Raw genomic sequence first — 22,400 nt, 5'->3', positions numbered from 1 at the left:
CAAGGTGTTGGAGATATTAGTTAAGAATGTGATAATCTATCAAATGCTTTTGCAAAGGTCAAGAATTATCGCTGTATATGATTCTCCCTTATCTAACACACTCATTACTTCATCATAAAATGCAAGTAAACTGCTAAAACAGGAACTACCCTTTACAAATCCATGCTGACCATCATAAAGAATGCCCTCCAACCCAATCCTGCATTCTATTCTTAACTAATATCTCCAACACCTTGACTGACTGGGGATCTTCAGTTGTTTGCTGCTGATGCAAGTTGGGAAGAATTATAAGTAGCACTGCTGATGTTAATTCTCTTCAGGAAGGTATGAATAGACATTTGACTTGGACAAAGGAGTTGGTATGTAGTTTTAATATTAATAAGTGCAAGGTGCTGCATTTTGGAGTGCAGAAATATAAGGATGTGTGCTGTACTGGGCAGCACTACGATGTGCAGCCCTTACAATACTACCAATATGCCCTCTAGACTGAAGTTTAGAGAGCATATTGGTAGTGTGCAAGGGCTGCACATCATAGCGCTGCTATGGTAAGAAGTACTCTAACATATAGGGATAAGGAAGTGGTTGTGCCATTGTGTAATAAAGCACTGGTCAGGCCATGCTTGGATTATTGTGCTCAAATCTGGCTGCTTGGTTTTCAGCGTGATGTGGAAACATTGGAGAGGATCCAGAGACAAGTAACTAAGACAATATCAGGACTTGAGAATGCTGGAGAGCAGTTAAAGAAATGTGGATTGCAGAGTTTAGTGGATAGGAGCAAAAGAGGTGATATAATAGAGACATTTAAGTTAGTGAGAAGATTTTATTGGATTAATCCAGATGGGATTATAAAAAGAGTAGAAGGCAATAGGGGAAAAACCAGAGCTCATCCCTGGAAGTTATGTAAGAATGTGGTGAAGAGGAGTGTGAGGAGGAGATTTTTTTTTTAAATGTTTTGCTAAATTGCATTTTTTTTCGAATGGGAAAATAAGCTTTTATATTATTTCTAAGACATTTTTCTTTGCCCAAAGTAAAAAAAAAAAACATTTGTTCTAAAAAATATAAAAAAATTTTTAATTTATAGCTAGAACAGGTCTGTTCTCCTCTCCACCCCTTGCAGATTTTTTTTTTTTAATCTGACCCTGCTAAATCTATACAGAGTAATATATAACTTAAGTTGCAAATTATCATTTAAGATTGAAAGTTATACAGAAAGATGGTTTGATGTTAAATCAGGTTGTAAACATGTAAATATGCAAAGTAGTTTTGCATGCCTGCAATCTATATCAACCACATTATTGAAGAAAGTATTGAAGATTGTATAAATAAATCTATGCAATCTTCAAGAGTGTTTTTGCTAAATTAAATAATTGTATGATAAATTTGTTATAAAACAGAAAAAAATCAGGTTAACAGAAAATTAGTTTAATTTTTGCAAATGAAAAACAGAACACTGTGTCACTATTACTTATTGGTTAAAAAGGTAAAAAAAGTCCATGAAGCTGTCATTAATAAGCCTCCAAGATTGGTTTTCTCCAGTGATTCTCAACCCCATATATCACCGACTGTAGTTGGTGATATATGGGGCGTGCCCCCCCCCCTGGGGGGCGAAGAAAGTGGAAATCAAAGGAAAAACTGAGAAACTACTTTATTGAAACAAAAGCATTTAATGAAACTATTTATTGAAACAAATACAAATACATAAAATACACTCTGAAAATAAAATAATAAAATGTATAAAATCAACTGTATCGAATAAACTAGTTATGCTTATGGGAACATATCAATATTGCAGAATATACCCGGCAATTAATTAAAACTAAACAATAACAATGAATCTAAAATTTAATGGCTTCTTGGGCCTGTGTTGCAGAGCAAAGCTTTTCATATGATGGTGATATATTGGAAATTGTCACTCTTAGTTCTCTTTCTATATTTAAGTGAGATTTAGATTTTGTTTTTAATGCAGCTACTGCAGAAAACCCAATTTCACAAAGATAAGATGTTGGAAATGGCAGAAGTGCAAGAAAAGCTCTTGATTTTAATGCAGAAAATTCATCAACACCAGGGAAAATTTCAAAACAGCGATTTAGATGCAAATTGTCTTTTGATTTCATCACATTACATGAAGTCTATAAATTGTTCCTCTTCAATTGAGAAACCTTCGAGGGTAATTTGAATTGGGTTTCTAACCCACTTGTACATTGCCATTATGTTGTCGTCGGTTAAAAAATAGTTTCTAAAATTCTTCGTCAACATTGTTAAATGATTTTCATATAGAAATAAATATAATATTAATAAATATAATAAAGAGTTGCAAATAAAACTTTGATGTATTCCTCTTCTGCCTTGTAGGTTTTGATAAATTCCTCCACATTTGCAAACATTTCTAATTTTTGTTGCTTTACCTTTTTGTTCCATAAGTCTAGTTTTTAACAAAAGGCGTTAAATTTGTCACTCATCTCTAAAATATATGTATTTTTTCCTTGGAGTTGCAGGTTTAATATATTTAGTTTCTCGAATATGTCCACCAAGTAGCTCAATTTCATCAGCAATAAGTGGTCTCTAAACTTCTATGTTTCTTCGTGATTTTCCTCTTCTTGGAAGAGGAAAATCACGTTTTGTCTTGCAGTAAAATGGTGACGCCGAATGTTCTGCTCCAGCCATGTCTTTGCAAAGTTCAGAAAACAGTCTTGATTTTAAGGGTCTCATTTTTATATAATTCACCATGATTATAACTGTTGTTAACACAATGTTTAGACCAGGACTCATTTCCTTTGCAGCAAGAGCTTCATCATGCAGTGTGTCCATATACATTCTGGGGATTTTTCCCTCACAAGGACTTGTAAACTTTTAAACTGCTATCTGTTGCCTCTTCAAGCTGAATTGAGACTAATTGGTCACAAAGCTCAACAAAAGGTTGTTGCTGCATATCTTCACATATGTCACCAATTCACTGACAGCAGTATCATTTGATAGAGGTATGTGCTGTAGTTGTTTAGTAAAACTTTCTCCAAGCATAGTTTCCACAATATTAATCGCAGCTGGCAGAATTAGGTCTTCTCTGATAGTGTGAGGTTTTTTGCACCTAGTTATTTTATATGCAACTTTGTAAGAAGCTAATAATGCTTTTTCATTTACAGAGAAAGCTTTTTTTCCAAAACATTTCAGTTTGGCAGCAAAGACTTCTCGAGGTTTGTTAACATACTCCTTAAGAAGTGTTTCCAAATGTCTTTTAAGTTTATTCAGTTTCATGCTATCAGCCACCAAAATTTTCAAACAAATAGTACACAGTGGTCTTTCTTCATCATTTACTTCAGTATTTGTAATGCCGAAATGTAAATATTCTGCTGCATACTTTCTTGATTTTACTTTTGGAGTGATATTCTGTGATCCTAAATTTGTTGGCATTGACCCCACAGTTGTCCGATGCCTGCTTATGTCCAATTAAAAATTTATCCGTTTTTCTACACTAGAAAAGATTGTTTTTATACCGTGTATCACAGTTGTTGTGAATAGGAGTAAAATAACGCCGATTATCGACTTCTCACTGTTGCAGTGGTACTGTCATCTTGCCATTTCATGCGTTATTTATGCTCACAGAAACATTTCCAGAACATTTGAGACCTCCTGTGATGAAATTGCAAATGTTTCCGAAAGGCTGATACGATTTAACAGTCTGTATAGTGATGTCAGATCTATCGAGAGATTTTATAATGTATTTAAATTTGTATGAATATTTAAAAATTTTAATTCCTGTTTTGTTGTTGTTGTTTTGTTAACTTTTATGGATTTTGTCAGTGTCTCAACGCAAGAATTGCAAGGGGGATGGTGGGGGTCAGAAAAATTAATATGAAAAAATGGGGCACACATGTAAGAAGGTTGAGAAACACCAGTTGACTCATATAAGAAAATTTGCTCTAATACCTTCAGCATCAGTAGTTCTGGAGTAGCTTCTAGCTGGCACATCTCTACAGCTTGATCTCTATTGTTAACAACTCTGAACTCCAGTCTACAGAACAAGAATTGACAGTTCATGCAAGACTGTAATCAGGATTTCAGAACATATTATTATATTATTATTATTATTATTTCGGGCGACTCGACTCCAGGAGTCCTTAGACTCATCGAGGGAGGCCCTAAACATCACGTCCACACAACTATGCGATTACATTCTCACAGTATCTATCATACCTTGTCTTGAACTCGTTCACCATCATAGCACCCACAACAGACTCAGGCAGCTTATTCCACTCATTTACCACTCTAAAAGTAAAGAACCCAGCTCTAACACCCCTGCTAACCACACTCTTGCCCAGCTTCCGTAGGTGTCCCCTAGTTCTCCCACCACCAGTCCTGATCTCAAAAATATCCTCTGAATTAATCCTATAGAATCCCTTTAGCAATTTGAATGTCTCAATCATATCTCCCCTCCTCCGCCTATCAACTAGTTTCTGCAACCCACAAATCTTCAACCTGTTCTCATATGGTTCATTCCATAGACCTGTTATCATCTTAGTTACTCGCCTCTGGATCCTCTCCACCTCCTCCCCATCAAGAAGGAACCGAGGTGACCAAATCTGGGCACAGTAGTCGAGATGAGGTCTTATCAAGGCTCGGTACAGAGGTACAATAACTTGCTTGTCACTGCTCGTCAAGGTATTTTTCAACAACCAAGTGAGTTGATGAGCTGATTTAGCTACTTTTGCAGTGTGCCCCCTAAACTTCATCTCCCTATCCACCAACACTCCCAAGTCCATGGCCTCATCAATCTCTTGGAGTACAGTTCCACCAATGTGGTATACTGCTGCTAATCTTTTCACCCCAAAATACATAACCTTACATTTTGTCACATTAAATTGACATCCATTCTCCTTAGCCCAGAACTCCAATCTATCTAAGTCATCCTGCAAGACTTTAACAACTTCTGCATTCACTATTGCCCTACCCAACTTTGCATCATCAGCGAACAAATGAATTGTTCCACTTAGATCCTTCCCTATATCGTTAATGAACAGATTAAACAGCAGTGGTCCAAGAACAGAACCCTGCGGCACACCACTAGTCACAGGCCGTCTTTTGGACTCTACTCCTGAATAAACTACTCTTTGATAACATAATACGAGTATTTCCAGTATCATTTGCTTAGGAGTCCAGACAAATGCATAGTACCCATAGAATTGAAATCAGTCATATGAAATTCATAGGGACTGACATTTAATTATATATTTTACACACATTGCTTGGAAAGACGTCAGTGACACTCCCATGAGCATGGTGCATTGTGCCATGTAACGATTCACATGTTTGTAGCTGGTATAAATTGATGATAAATGATATACATCAATATATCATACATCAGTGAGATACAGTATGATGCTCTCAAGTCAGTGCAGTTGTGTCTGGGTGAAATGGCTGCAAGAAGGGAACTGACAGAATTTGAAAGAAGCATTGTGATAGGATCCCATGTTGCAGACCTATCTGTTTGGCAAATTGTTGACAAATTGGGCTATCCCAGATCAACAATCAGTGATACCATATTGAGATGGAAGCATAGAAAGTCAAGTGCTGCCCACAGTGGACAACCCATCACACTTACCGAATGTGACTGTAGCATACTACAAATGATGACATAAAAAACGCCATTCATCAGCCAATGTTTTGAATGCAGAGTTCCAGGCATTGACTGGAACAGGAATCTGCACAGCAACATTCAGAACCGAGGCTCACAAAATATGGTCCTACCATATTTTGTGAGCCTCACCATAGTTTCTATGGTAGGACCACAATATGCAAACCTCACATTACCTGAACCAACATGCAGTGTCGTCCTCAGTGGTGCAAAGAGCATGTATAGTAAGATGTGGAATCTTGGAAAGTTGTGCTATGAAGCGATGGTTTATGCTATACCCACTACCGAGCTGATGAACTGGTGTGGCAAATGCCTAGTGAATATTTCTTGATATTTGGAGGTGGTGATGTTGATGGTATGATCTTGTTTTTCCTGGTTTGGCCTTGGGCCTCTGTTTGTGGTACCATAAACACTGAACTCTGAGAGGTATCTGAACATTCTGAACAGTGCAGTGTTTCCTGCTTTGTGGCATTTCTATGGAACTGACCATTGTCTCTTTCAGCAAGACAATGCACCATGTCATAAGGATGCTTCTGTAAATTGCATTGTGTGGTCACATTCATGTCACCACACTTGACTAGCCTCCACAGAGTCCTGATTTCAGTCGTATTGAACATCTGCGGGATGAACTGAAGTGTTGGGTGAGGTCAAGGGGATGTCCACTCCACAACAGTCCAGGATATCATTACATGCCTACAGGAAGAATGGTCCAAAATTCCCATTGATCGCTATTGTATACTTGTGGAAAGTATGGCCCATAGAATTGCTGCAGTTATTGCAGTGAAAGGAGTTCCTGCATCTTATTAAGTTGGGTGCTGTGAGTGTGTGTGTGTGTGAGAGAACTCTACCGTGATAGGTTATATAACCTGTAACACAAGATTTTCATATGTATAGACAATTGGTCTGATAAAAAAAAAAAAAAAGTAGCCTGTAGGCATGTTTTAACAAACAGCTAGAGATGATATTTTCTTTGGGAAAATACTGAGGAAAGATGTTTCTAAGAATAGAGTTACATAGAGGAATGTCTTTAAAGAGAATGAGAAGTTCCATACATAATTCAGAATTAGAATTGTGTATGGATGTTGACAGAAATATCCTTTTTTACATGCTTGCAAAAAGGTAGAGAAATTATGGAGGCAAGTTGGTGGAATAATAATCACGAAAATATCTATAGAAAAGGCAGATACAGAATATCTTTGAGATAAGCATTGGAGTGAGTTACCAAGAGAGGGGTAGTTATGTATTAAAATGAGTGCTTTCATTTATATATGGATCCCACTTTTTTTTTAAATAGAGACCTATCCTCAATATTAGAGGAAACTCACTTTTCATATGAACCCACTCACAGTGTTATAAGTTTGTACAGGAGTTGCAGTCATTTGTAAAAAGGTTTTTAGCACCAATCCAAATATGGGATCAGTATTCTAAGGTTAGCTGAATTGGGAATTTATAGTGTCAAGATTTATACAGGTAAGAAATATTGTCTTTTTGAAGCTAAGGAGGTTATGAATTTGATGTTTATACCACAAAGGAAACTCCTTACTGTTATTAATAAGGAGAAGGGAAGTGAGGCTTTTTCATGAGAAGTAAGACAGGACTGGATTTTGACAACATTGAAATTTGTTAGGCTCTTTCACTATAATTAAGACATTGGTTATGAAAGATATTGAAGCTTTAATCATTTGAGTTCTTCTAGAAGGTCTGTTAAAGAAAAGAGAAATGGGTATATACTGTCGTCATCATAACTATGGCTGTGGCAGTGAAGGTCGGTGAGAGAAGTTCACAAGTGTGGTGTAGGATAGGCATTGATAAAATTACAGACTCATAGGGTAGCTGGTATCAGTAGAGTAAATCTGGAGAGAGCAAAGGGATCATAAAATTGTAGTTTGTGTAAGCCTAAGTTAGACATGATCAAATGCTCTGAAAATGTGAGGAATTATCATAAATTTCTCCAGAGATATGAAACCATTAGTTCCATGAGTTGTGCCCAAATATTGGTAAGATTGGCTAGGAGATCTACTGTGGAGTAATAGTGGTTACTAATTAATTGGTGGGCCTACTTATAATGAAGAAGTATGCTTTTAATGACCTTCTTCAAAGAGAATTGAGGTGAGGGCAGTGGGATAATAGTTTATTGGCTGACTTTTTATTTCCTTTTTTTCTGGGATAAACTGATGACTGTGTCAGCTTGTCTACTTGGTATTAATTCTAGAATACATATTTTGAGAACAGTTGAGAGGGATGCTACATGGACTAGAAGACTTGCTGGTATTCAAGCTATTAAGGTTTCTTCTGATTTCATTGTGGAAAATGAAACATTAGAGAAGATATGCATCGTACTGTTAATGGTATGGTGGAAGATAGTTTCATTTAATCTTCTGTACAAAAGTTGCAGAAAAAGATACTCTAGTATGTCAGCCTTTATTTTGGCAGTATCATAATGGTACTGTCTGGATGTGTGAGAGAGGCAGAAATATGGAGAAGATGTTGCACCCAGTTGCATTGCCAAGAAAACAGAAATCTAGATTGCTGGTTGAGAAAGAGGTAGGTTTTATGCATTCACCCATTCAAAGTAGGATTTGTTTATGGTTTTTGTGCAGAAGCAGGCAGTGTAGGATCAGTATATGCATTGCTTTGGCTTCTGATTTGAGCCACTTGATATATGCTGAATTTTCATTTTCAACTCCGTTGGTTGGAGGACTCATGCTTGGCTACTATCATGAGTTTTAGATGGTGTGAGAAAGATGCTCTCATACTATCAAGAATTAATAACTTACAAAAACTAAGTCAGTACTTCCCAATCATTGTACTGCAATTGAGTTGGAAGTGTTCCATGAGATCTGTGACTAAGAGTACAATCCATGCATCTAATCAAAGTCATGCGATGCTTTTAAAATTCTAAAAAAAAAAGTTTGCAAGAATTGGTACATATAATGATTCACCAGTGTGCTGTGCAAATATCTTAATTTGGTTAGTGTACTGTATGGGGGGGGGAGGTAATCACTTCTCTAAGTTAATCTGCTTTGGGTACTGCAGTAATTCATTTTTATCATTTAACACTTGATTTTTGTGTTAGATTGATTTCTCACTATTTGGTCACACTGGGAAGCTGGTTTGCTGGTCATTATATTCCTCTGATTACATAATTAAATATAAATTATTACTAGCATCCTATCATCAGTTTTCTTCCAAAATAAATGTTATTTGTGAGGTCTCCAAACTTGTCAGATTTTATATTTCAATTTATTGATGTCTTGTAACAGTGGTCTTTTTCCTGCCAGGATGGCAGAAAAAATATTTTACTTTATTCTTTCCGATTCCATATAGATTTTTATTTGACTGGCTCTCCACCATATCTGTAGATTATGGATGAAATAGGTTTGCTTATTCTGTTTATCTATTAATGTGCAATCTTCATTAAAAATTGTGCTGAAATGGTGTACATATTTTATAGTTTCCATGAATGCAGTTAATGCTCTGTATTCCTGCCTATTTTCACAGATTTTGTTGTTTTTATTCCTGATTTTCATACTATATATATATATATATATATATATATCCATAGTGATACTGTGTAGGTAATGCAACTTGAATAGTTACAATTTCTTTAAGTTCCCAAAACTGCACTTTCTCTTTAGTAATGTTGTTTATTATTTTAACGGTATAATAGAACACAGACACTAAGTAAATAATTGATTTATTAACTTGATGCTGATATTTCGCTGGTATTATAACCAGCATCTTCAGAGCACAAAAACACTGTTTGTCACAATACGCGAGACTAAAACAACATGGTGTACATTAACAAAATTGTAGCAGCAACACAAAGACTAGAGTCCTGATTTTGGCGCCCTCTATCTGAAAAAAAAAAAAAAAAAAAAATTTTTTTTTTTTTTTTGTTACAATTTTGTTACTATTATTATGTATTATAATATTATTATATATTATTATAATATTATGTTACTACAATTTTGTTAATGTACACCATGTTGTTTTAGTCTCGCGTATTGTGACAAACAGTGTTTTTGTGCTCTGAAGATGCTGGTTATAATACCAGCGAAATATCAGCATCAAGTTAATAAATCAATTATTTACTTAGTGTCTGTGTTCTATTATACCGTTAAAATAATAAACAACATGTTCGACGAACACATAAGTCTCTCTTTAGTAATATTGTCACCCATATTGTCAAACTTTTTTTTTCACATGACTTTGAGCTATGATGGTATAATTAAGTTTAGGAATTATTTTTTTATTTTATATATATAATCTTTGGATTTCAAATAAGGAAAGATTTTTGATAGTTTTGTGTTCAGTAGTATACATATAACATATAGCTAGTATATACTGGAAAGGCTCCTAAGAGTATTTTTCTCTTTAATTAGGTGCTCGTAAAAAAACAAGAAAAGTTGCAACTTGAATACAATAACAAGAATGAAAAAGTCATTCCTAAGCCTGCTTGTTGGTAATTTCAAATTAACATTGTTTAAAATAATATATATTAAAAATCTAAATTACATCAGCAGATGCTATCAAATTTTTACATGTACAGATTTCCTAAAAGTTTAGTGACTCATAAATGCCAGTCAGAAATTTTATAATTTTATATTTTCAGTTTCAAAGTCTAATTTATAAAATAACTTTATTAATTTGAAAATGATTTATTTTAATGGAAAAAGAAATGAAGGTTAAGAAGTGATACTAGAATTAACTTAATCCTTTCCTTTAGTGTTACACGGTGATCAGCATTCACGGTGATTACCATGTTATAAGTAATTATTTTAATTTCAACCTTCATATTAAGGTCATCATCTGGAGTATACATAGGGTGCTTGCTCTCATCTGAGAATATGACTTCCTTCCACTTCTCAACAGCCCAATTTTTGTACACCTTTGCCCACTGGAGCCTCTTTTTCTGCATAGCCTTCGTCAACGTCTGTGGGCAGTCCTGCTTCCAGTAATCTTCAATGGACTGTCATGTCAGAAACGTTAATCCCACTAGCTGCCTAGTCTCTATTTAAATCTACAGCAGACAATCTTGGATTCATTTTGCTTTTCTTAACTAGTAAACAATCTTGAGGAAGTATACTTCTCAGGATAGAAAACTATACTTCTTTTCCTTTTTCACCAACATTTTCCTTTTCTGTCAGGAGAAAGGTATCTGTTTCCCTAAACCTCTTTAAAATTGCATTAACAGTATCCAAACCCAACACGACACTCATTGGCAATTTGTCTTTTGAGTCATGGATGTGTACTGAGAAAGAGTACATATTTTTGAACGCTTTCTTGGGGAGGTATCCATTTTATAGTTATACAAAATGAATAAAACATTATGAATATCAACTTGTTTGCAATATTAAAAAATGCATAACACTATTAATAAACATCATAGAGACAGTTAAAACATGCAGCACTCAACCAAAATAGTGAACTAAAACCAAAACTGAAAATAGTAAACTAAAAACTTGATCAAAATTCTGCTTATTCAGATTAATTTGTTTGCTATTGTAGTTAAATTTAAAGAATCATATACTTTTTTTAAGCTTCTCCCCATATAAAGTTAATTCCCTTCCTAGTTAAATTAACCAAAGGTCTTAGCAGTTCAGGGCACTTTGGAATGACTTTTCAATAAAAATTTATCATTCCGACATATCTACAGATTTGCCTTACTGTTTTTGGAGTTTTAGCAGAAAGTATGGTATTTATATTAGTTTGAGCAGTAATGATTCCTGCTTTACTAAGTTTATGGCCAAAATATTCAACATATTTTAAAAAAAGAACTGATATTTTGAACACTTCACTGATAAATTAGTTTCATCTAGTCTAAAACGAACTTTCAATAATCTATTTCTGTAAGATGGAAGTCATCTTGGAATCAAAATCTTGCGGGCGGGGGAAACCAACTCCTTTAATGTATCTGATAAAATGGAGTTCATTAGTGGCTGAAAAGACAGCTGAATTTCTAGCTCCTTGAGTGAGATGATATAATCGATACTTCTGCTATCTTGTGGTGAAGATAAAAGATTTTCTATCTTCCTTCCTTAATGGAATCTGGAACCAGATTTCAAATCATGCTTACTGAAGTATTCTGCTCCTTCTAAACCAGTCTGTAATTCTTCAAATTTACACAGAAGAAAATCAATTAGTTTTGTGATGTTATTGATTTCTCTCAGGTCTAAAACAAATCATAAATCTACATTATGCTTTTCTGTGAGGATAAAAGGACTAGGACTATTCCATTTTGAATTAGACTTTTCTGTAATTCCTTCTTTCTCATAGGAAGTATTTGCATAAAGAAAAAAAAAAGTTTTTTTCAAATTTTGGAGTTTGATACTGTTCTACATCAACTAGAGTAATAAGTTGTACAGAATGCTCACTTGCATCAGTTCATGACATAAACACAATATCTTCAATGAAAACATTAAAGAATAATTTGAAAGAAGACTCAAAGAATGTGTTAATTAGCTTCTTTTCGTTTCCTATACTGCCAATTTTATTGCATTTTTTTTTTTTTACTAGACTTCCTTTTATTTTAAATTTTCTTTCTCATTTGAGTTTATTGCTTCAGTTTGGAGCATTTGGTCTTGTTTGATATTTGCAACTTCTTTGTTTGCATTTTGCATCTTATGAATGAATTGTTTATTATGACTGTATTCTAATCCACAAAGAGAAATAATGCCATCCAAGAAATTACAGATACACTAATATCTCTTTATTAAATTTTATGATTAGAAGTCTCTGGAAGAAAACAGTTAATTGATGAGAAACTTGTGAAGGAAAACAAGGAATGAAAAAGATACCAAGAAATTAACTTGGTTTTAATCCTTTACCAAAAGAAGCAAAACAATGTTTAGCATGTGAAATATATTCACATCTGAGCTACTTGTATATAGAGGCTAATGACTTCACATCACTTGCCTTAGTATGTATCCCATAATGCAAAGCACACATCCTTTTGGACATGTAAAAATGCTATGCATAATGGGAAGAGTCACTATCCAGACTGGTTTCAACCATTATTAAGGTTTTATCAGACCCTGCAAAAATATATATGGCTTCTGCATTACTTAAACCAAGGTTGAAGTAATGCAGAAGCCATATATATCTCGTGTACAAATAACCAAAAGGTGCTAGACCTTATTAATAAAAAATTTTTCCGAAAGGGTGTGTACTTTGCATTATGGAATACATTCTAAGGCAGGCGATGTGAAGTCATTAGCCGCTATATACAAGTAGCTTAGATGTGAATATATTTCACATGCAAAACATTGTTTTGCTTCCTTGGGTAAAGGATTAAAACCAAGTATATAATTTCTTCGTATCTTTAGTGTATAATAAAACCAAGTTAAAAAAAACTTTCAACATCTTTCTCTCATCCAAAAATGTTTATTAATAAGGTCTAGCACCTTTTGGCTACTTGTATGAGATATATATATATATATATATATATATATATATATATATATATGACTTATGCATTACTTCAATCTTGATATCTCTCCTGGGTATGGCTCCCACTGATGAGACCTCATAAAGGTAAAAACTGGTCTGGATAGTGAGCCTTCCCATTATGCATAGCAGTTTTACACTTCCAAGAAAGGTGTGTGTGTGTGTGTGTGTGTGTGAGAGAGAGAGAGAGAGAGCTTGTCTTAGTATCCCACACGCTACATGGGATACAAAGACAAGTGATGTGAAGTGTCAAGTAGCTCAGACGTGAACATTTTTCATCTGCAAAACATTGCTTTGCTTCCTTGGGTAAAAGAATTAAAACCAAGTATATAATTTCTTGGTAACTTTAATGAAGGAATGAAAAACAAATCTAATAATATCATCAGGAATTTATTCTTTAATTTTATTAAAGAGTTACCAAAAAATAGCTAGATAACAAAAGAGATAAGAGAGAATTAAGACCCTCTTAGCAATGAGAACATCTGAACAACACATAAATGACAGAGAGAGAGAGACTCACTCTCTAGTAAAAAAATAGTTATTGTAATTATAAAAAAATGTCTGGTTGAGATGGCATGTTCAAAAGCACAGATTAATCTAGCTCAGAGAATCAGATGCAGTCAAAATGTTCATCATGGTAAACAGCCATGTCTTTCAGTTTGATCAAAGTAAAGTGCAGAATATCTGACAAACAAGTGCAGAATAATGGGAAAAGCTTATCCTTTGCAAAACCTAGAAAGTTTATTAACCAGATGAAAAGTCAACATCAAATCCAGCAGATCTACGTAATAGGTCTGTTGGACTTGATGTGTTTGGTAGTCCTCTCAGAAATACCCTTGGTATAAGGATGGCAATATGATTGTAAACTTCCTGGGAGGCAGGCAATTCATAAACTCCATAACTATTAATAATCCTTGTTAACAAATGACTCAGTGAAGCTGTAAGAGAATGTGGCTATTGATAAAATTTATTCCTATGTGTCAGTAATGATTCAACATAGCATAAAGAGTGGGTCTCATGTATGGGAGACTTAATAGTGCCAGATTTTTTTTTATTTTTTAACAAGGATGGTGATGTGACTGTCCATGGATGTAATGTCTGGGAAAGACAGGAAATTGAAGGCAACCCTCTGGCTGGAATTTTCTACTTCAAGAGAGAGAGAGAGAGAGAGAGAGATCTGTGTTCAGAGATGAACAGCATTAATCTTTGTAATGCAATCTTGAAGTTTAGATGAGAAACCCTGTCATACCACCAAAATATTGCCCACATATTTGTACTATAAGGAGAGTCTAAGATACATATTATTCAGCAGTTGCTGTTCAGATTTTTCCAAAGCAGTAGTGTGGTTCATGAAGGTAGAAGAAAGAGACTGTTTCTCTTAAGAGAAAAAGGAGGAGAAAGCAGTATCCTCAGTTTCCTGTGAAAATTCCAAAAAGGGAAATAGCTAAAATGAATGACAAAATTAAATAGACATATATTTGCAGGAAAGTTTTTTTCAGTGCAATTCTAATGTTTCATCTAGAGGAGCATTTGTGAAAAGAAACAAGCTGATTAAGAAAGTAGAGCAATGTTACAGCTTAGATTTTTTTCTTTGAAGTGCAGACTATTCATAATAAAGGATATGGTTTTACTTGTGAAGGCCAAATATAAACTAGAAGGGTGCTTCATATTATAACATGGGGGAACCAATACAGTCAACAGCACCTCATAATGGAACATTTGGTTTGTGGACTTGAAAGAATCCTTACAATCTAGGATGGCCATGATAGGTTTTTTATCTTCTTTTTTGTTCCATCATCAAAAAGGAGACAATATGTACTGGTCCCATAGAAATAAATGTGCTACAGCAGTGTTTCTCAACCTGTGGTCCGCGACGATGGGGCAGGTAGTCCGCAGGCAGCTTGAGTTTCTTATTCGGCTTTGAAATAATGTGGGATTTAATATCCCCTTAATTTAAATAATGTTTACATCGCCGAAGTGAAGCCTATTGGCTCTTTTATTTAAGTAATTAAATAAATATATATTTTTTAATTATCTAAATAAAATAAAATTGAATAAGTAAGTAAAATTTATTGAAATCAAATGGAGACTTAAAAAAACCGAACAAATCTCGTCAGAATATTCAAAGGCGGAAGCAATAAAACTACATTGTTGTTCACTTCACCCTTTTTATTATTCATTATTCTGCTGCTAAATTTGTAGTGGAGGAATGACGATAATAAAAGAAGGGTGAAGTGAACAATAATATAGTTTTATTGCTTCCGCCTTCCCTTGCTGTTTTGTCCGATTTGTAGTTAAACATGTGTTATCCACATTTCAACCAATGGCTTGTTATTTGTTGATTTTTATTATTGAAGGTTTTCCTCCTTCAACCAAGGCTTAGTATATCGTGAGAAGTGCTAAGTGATACTTTTACAAAGTATGTCCTGAGTTAACCCCAGTATTATATATTTATATGTTTTACATAAAACATGAAACAGGTGATGCTAACCCCTAATTGTGATACAAGTGTTGTAACAGTGAGTAAATAAATTAAAGAAGAAGAAATAAGCAGTTCAAAGAAAAAATACAGTAGGAAATATAACAGTTCATATTTGGAATTCGGGTTCACTTACTGTGGAGTTGAAAGTGAACAGAAATCTCAATATGTTTTGTGTTATGAAGTGTTGCCGAACAAGTGCATGAAACCTGCGAAACTCCGACGTTTAGATACTAAACATTGTGATGTGAAAATAAGCCAATTGAATTTACTCAGCGACGCTTAGGGACGTTAATTAATGGGAAAGATAGTTTCGGCCATGGGTTCCATTAATAGCAAGCCACCGGAAGCATCCTATCTCTTAAGTTTGCACATAGCGAAAACAGGGAATCCTCATTCTATCGTGGAAAATGTTCTACTTCCAGAAATAAAAGATGTGGTAAAAACTATGTTTGGCAACAAGTTACTAAAATATGTTGATTTGATTCCTCTTTCAAATGACACTGTCGGTCACAGAATTAATGATATGGAAGATGACATAGAATCTCAGTTAATTGAATGAGTTAAGAAGAGCCCTAATTATGCATTACAAATAGATGAGACTACTGATGTTACAAATGATGCGCAGTTAATATGCTGTGTAAGATATGCACATAATAACAACATTCATGATGATATTCTGTTTTGTAGAACTTTGCCATCCCGAACAACTGGAGAATAGATCTTTCACACTCTCTCAATAATTACATAATACACAAAGGGATCCAGTGGGGAAAACGTATAGGCTTCTTTTCAGATGTAGCTCGTGCCCTTACAGGCAGGCATAGTAGGGTTGTTTCTATGATCGAGGAAGTAGCTCCGGATATGAATTGGGTACATTGTTTCATACATAGGGAAGCGTAAGCCTCCAAAGGAATGTCACCAGAATTTAAAACTGTGCTACACAACGATGTAAAGCTATCGGGTTTTTCATCCCACATACAGACAAATCGGCCCTTCAGAAACACACGCAATTTACAAACAAAAAATACTAGTTGTGGTGGGCGATAGGTGGAGATGATTCGTAGTAGAAGTTCGAGGTAGTGGTTGAGACAGTTGCAGGTATCTCCTGCGATGAGTCTTCGGACTCCTCGGAGGTGTCAGGAATAATAATAATAATAATAAAGGTCGACCGTTAAATAACAGGTTGTTTTCAGTACTCTGCGATGAAATGGACAATGAATATATACAACTTTTGCTTCATTCTCAAATTCGCTGGCTTTCCAGGGGCAAAGTACTAACAAGTTTATTTCAATTAAGGCATGAAGTTTTATTGTTTGTAAACGAACGTACTTCTGATTTTGCATCACTCCTTGTCGACGAAGCATGGTTATCAGCACACTCCTATCTTTCAGACATTTTTTCGAAATTAAATGAACTAAATCTCTCCCTTCAGGGAAATTCTTTAACTGTTCTTGATGCCTATAATAAAATAAAGGAATTCAAGAAAAAACTGGTTTTATGGATTAATAATGTAAACGACAGACAATTTTCACCTTTTCCAACATTGGAATCCTTTTTCAATGGAAAAGGATATTTTTGTTGATTTTGAGTTTCTGGAATGGGTTTGTGACTATCTCAAAAATTTGAAATGGAATTTTGAAACACATTTTTCAAATAACTTTTATAAAAAATTTCTGTGAGTTCGCGATCCATTTCTGGCTTGCAGTCATGAGAACGACCTTTCGTTATCGAAAAAAGAACAGTTAATTGAGCTTTCAAGTGACCTTGGACTTCAAATGTTATTCCCAGTTCTTGGTTTGGTTCGATTTTGGATCTCGCCTTCAGTGAGAAGTGAATTTCCCGAATTATCTAAAGAAGCATTGAAAATCGTCATGCAGTTCTCTACAACATATCTTTGCGAGAAAGGATTTTCATCGCTCCTTCAAATAAAAACAAAATACAGACATCGTCTTCCCGTGTGTGCCGATTTTCGACTGAATTTGACCAATATTGAGCCAGATATCCGGCAACAAATATTATTTATTTGTTTAATAAAAATTAAAACTTTGTTCAATGATGATACACTTTTAATCGTTTACGTCCAATTTAATTAATTATGTTTCCATATGTATTCAAAACATGCTTTTAGATTTATTATGTTATAAATGGCACAGTTTTTCTGAAATGTTGGTAATTCCTATATAAGTTTTAAAAAAATTACGAAAAGTCAAAATGACGTGTAGGGAAATAAATTAAAAACACTGTAACTGTAACTTAGTTGTCAGTAGAATTGTTTTCAGCATTTTACTGGTCCTTGGCTGAGAAAGGTTGAGAAACGCTGTGCTATAGTATTCTTTCCTATCTTGAACCACAATAGCTTTTCCTAAACTATATTTTTTTTTTCAGAGAGAAAGAGAGCAGCACTTTAATTTCTGGTAAACACAGACTTCTAGGTTAGAGCCTAGACTTAAAAAGCATTTGCACCACTTCAGAATGAACATGATTAACAAAGTTTGAAGGAATGTCCATATAAACATACATCTCTTGCAAAAAAAAAAAAAATGGATTGAGCAGTAATAGCAAATCAAGATCTTTGGATGAGGCATATAGAAAGTGATCATTCTGAAATATTAATATTGGTTTTAATTGGCTCTCTAAGAATAGAAAAGGATGATGAGCAATGGCTAATAAGATTAAATTTCTGCATAAGTTTTTAAAAAGTATTTTGAACAAGTCAGTTGAAATATGTTTTATAGCATTATTCAACTCCAGAAATAATATCAAGAATTTTGTCATGAGTACACCAAACATTTCTTTAATATGGGCTAAGGATTTTTGGCCTCATTAAATTGATGATATTCTGGCTTATATGTAAATGCAATGAGTGCTAGGTGACACAATATCTACTCTACTCTTCATAGTTGTCTCAACTTTGCAGGATTTACAGAAACAAAGTTGATGCAAAGTTGAGACAACTATGTTGTCTCAACTTTGCATCAACTTTGCTTCTGTAAATCCTCATTCTGTAAATGAGGATTTACAGAAGCTGTAAATCCTCATTCAAATCTTCTCCAATATCATTAACATACAGGTTAAACAGCAATGATCTTAAAACAGATCCCTTGAGGCATACCACTATTTTATTAGATGTGACTTCTCCATACTCAACTTATCATGCTGTAATCCAGGGGGTTACAAACTGGCAGGCCGGATATGGCCCACGACCACCTTAATGATTTTTTTTTCTAAAAATCAATGTTTCTAACATCCTGTGGGGATTAAAACAGAAAAAAAAATTCAAACTTCTAAATGTTTTATGACAGCTTTAAACAAAAGTAAAACTTATTACTACAATTCTTTGTACCATGTTTCTATCATCAAATGTTGGCAACACTGAATGGAAGTTATTTGTCACGTAGCTGTTAAATTCTGAATGAGAGAAAATTACATCCATAATTTTTTTCATTCAGATTTAATGAGCAACAACATTCCCGGAGCCAATATAGATGTATCAGATAATGCAAAACTAATTGTGAACTACCAACAGTATTCGTAAATTAAGTAATTTTATCAATGTACTTTGTTATAACTACTTACTGTGAGATTTCTGAATGTTAAAAATATGGGAACTTTGTATAAAATATTTGTGCAATGAAAAGAAAGAGATAATAGGATTAGAAAGGATAGCCTGAAGCAGTACAAGTGCCCCCGAGAGAAATTGCTTGCGGTAGTTTCTAGCAAGGCACACTAGGGAAGACCACGGCGCTAGATGCATGGGAGACATATAGGGCGTGGTGGCGCCAGCTCAGGGCTTTTTGTTTTCTTCATTCGACTGGTCAAGAAGTTCAAGAGATCCCTCGGAGGTCGTGGGAGCACGCCATGATGTCTACAAGGAGTTCACTGGTCAAGCAGTAGCTCAGCGGAGCATAGTTCCCAATCTGGCAGAAAGTGCTATGGAGATCAACAAGCCATGCCAAACAGCCGGACCCGAGAGCAGCAAGCCCGAGAGAACTGACCCGATGGAGAGGAAGCATGCCTAAACCTACCAGTCATTTCGTGTAAATGAAATCTGTTTGGAGAAAGGTAAATGAGACAGAGGCATTCCCGAGACACGTGTGGAAAAGCCAGACAAATCTACAGTAATTGGTAAAGTAGACTTTTGTTCTGATATGCTATAGCGCTAAATGGAATAGTCTTTGTTTGTGCGAAGAACCTTCAGTTGATCATGTCACGTATATAATAGGACTCTAGAGTTTCTAAGTAAAGAGAGGGAACCTTAAGTTCTAAGAAAACGGAATGTGTAGAATTGTGATGATGTGAAATACTCATATCTTGCTAAATTAATGACCAATAGGAATGTTAAGCACTAAATGAATGATTGACCATTGATTAAATTTCTAGCCTAGATTCAGATTGTAATAATGAGTAGAGAGAGAATACAGAGTTGAGTAGACTATTTGAGAATACGCATTGCATACGAGCTATGACTGAGCATTTGCAGTGATCGTCAATACGTGACACCCATGATCTTCTTCGAGCACTACTTCATTCGCCTTGCGTTCACAGTGGCCAATTACTTCCATTTCCCAGATTCCCGAGAGCTATAGGGTATTCCCCACCTTATGTGACCGCTAATTCATAAGTAGCATAGAAATGAAGACACGACACAACATAAATTTTAAAAAAAATTCATTTTAATTAGGAAAAGATTTTTGGAACTTTTTCTACTGTTTTTTTCCTTTTTCTTTTTTTGTTTGTGTGTGGGGAGTGGGGGGCCTTGGCCTCCTCCCTGGGTGCGCCAATGCTACACTTAAATCGATTTCTCGAAATAATAATGGTGCTGAAAAGTACATTCCTCAAATTGAAAATTGAATTTGAAAAAAGATTTTCTGATTTCGACCAGTTTAAAAATGAATTATTATTATTCAGTTCACCTTTTTTAATTAATATTGAAAATGTCGATGATGAATTACAAATGGAAGTAATTGAACTCCAGTGCAATACTGAACTAAAAAATAAATATAACGAAGTTGGCATACCAAATTTTTATAAATACCTCAGCAGTAAATATCCCAAATATAAAATTTATTGGGCAAAAATGTTGTCAATCTTTGGAACCACCTATATATGTGAGCAATTATTTTCAGTTATGAAACCGAATAAGTCGAAATTCTGCTCACAGATAAAAGATTCTAGATTAAATGCAATACTTCTTATCGACACGAAACGAAAAAGCAGATATTGACATGTTAGTACAGAGGAAAAGATGTCAGGTTTCAGGATCAAAATCAAATTAAAAAAAGGACCTCTTTATTTTTGTAAGTCAAAATTATGTATTTAAATAATTTTCTTAAAATATGAATAAAATGTAATTGAACTTAGTTTTTCTAAACTTGTTATATTTTTAAAATTTAAAAATAAAAATTATTATAAATTTACAAATCAACGGTGGTGTAACTGTTTACATAATTCGTAAAGGCCCGGCAACAAAAGGGCCTTTGTTAGAGTCCTTCTTTTTTTAGTTTATGTTTTGGTTCACAGAATAATATTGAATATGACCTGTGTCAGATATACATCTAATTGACTGGCCCTTTGCTGCATTTAAGCTTGAGACCCCTGCTGTAATCTATCAAAAGCCTTTGCAAAGTCTAAGCATATAACTGTTATCCATCTCATGTCCAAGGCTGCTATCATCACCTTATTGCAATAAGTAAGTAGATTACTAAAACATGACCTCCCTTTAGCAAACCTGTGCTGTCCATCAAAAATAATACCACTGTTGTTAATTCAGTTTTGGATCCTGGTTCTCTCCAAAACTTTAGCCCTCTCATGCATGAATTTTTATATTCATTTATAAAAAATTATAATGGCATGATACAGTATCATTTAATCTTACAGTATTATCATGAATTCATTAATTTTGCTAAATTTGTGTCCTGTATATGCTAAAAATGATGTCCTCATCCGAGAACATCATGCACTAACGCCAACAGATTACAGACATATTTCTATGGAAATGACTTAGACTAAGGAATTTATTTTCATTGAAAGACATTGCAAGTATGACAAAACAGATTATAAACAATTTATATTTTGCTGAAACACTGCATGAATGATCAAAATTTGGATTACTTAGTACATACAAAAAAGTAGAACAATTAGAATTTGCAGTGGAGCTATGTAAATCAAGAACAGTCTTATTCTCTTCGCCTCATTTTGTATGGAAAGACTGAAAACATTCCAGACAGATTGGAACCTCACATCTACCACAGATGTATCTTGTTTTACTCTTGCAAGATACATCTGTGGTAGATGTGAGGAGAAGACAACAGGTGCTAATGTACATCTCTGCAATGATTGGCATTAGCACCTGTTGTCTTCTTTGGGAAGTGTCCACTGCCATCAAAACATTTCTCATGTGGCATGTTTCTCTTCTGGGCTGACAGCAGCATGGAATGTTTCATGAAACTTTTGCAGCACTGGTCTTATACGTATTGCTTTGTCTTTATTGTTCGTAGATATTGTGTCTGAATCAACAAAATGCAAATATCGCCTTATGCCCTCCCATCTCTTCACTCTTCACTGACATAGCATCAGCTATAACATCCATGCACAGTCCATGTTCAGAAGACCAATACTGCCTTACACGTGGGTATTTTATGTATGTCGTGACAAGTACAATTCCATGGTAAATGTTGAGTTCAGTCACAGTAAGTGCTAAATTATCTTTGCCTTTACGGCATGCATAGAGATTAGTTTGTTTCACAACTTCATCCATCAATTCATCTGGAAACAGCCTGTGAAAAATAATCTACAGGGCTCTCTCTGTGAATATTTGCTTGGTGTTTTTCTCTAAACTGT

At 34.6% G+C, this 22,400-nt stretch overlaps 1 protein-coding gene across 2 annotated transcripts in view; it reads left to right on the top strand.

The window, feature by feature from the left end:
- The window catches only part of LOC150105446 (pyridoxine/pyridoxamine 5'-phosphate oxidase-like), a 145,843-nt gene that overhangs the window by 92,512 nt on the left and 30,931 nt on the right, over window positions 1-22,400 (top strand). For both annotated transcript variants that reach the window (XM_090394823.1, XM_090394822.1), the window contains one exon: window positions 10,015-10,094. In XM_090394823.1, coding sequence (XP_090250949.1) covers window positions 10,015-10,094 — 80 coding nt within the window. The remainder of the gene's footprint in view (window positions 1-10,014; window positions 10,095-22,400) is intronic.

The sequence above is a fragment of the Typopeltis vanoorti genome, chromosome 6 (genome assembly GCF_054136105.1).
Source record: "Typopeltis vanoorti isolate ZY-2024b chromosome 6, IOZ_Tvanoo_1.0, whole genome shotgun sequence".
Classification (NCBI taxonomy): Eukaryota; Metazoa; Arthropoda; class Arachnida; order Uropygi; family Thelyphonidae; genus Typopeltis; species Typopeltis vanoorti.
This window is presented reverse-complemented; position numbering and strand designations above follow the sequence as displayed.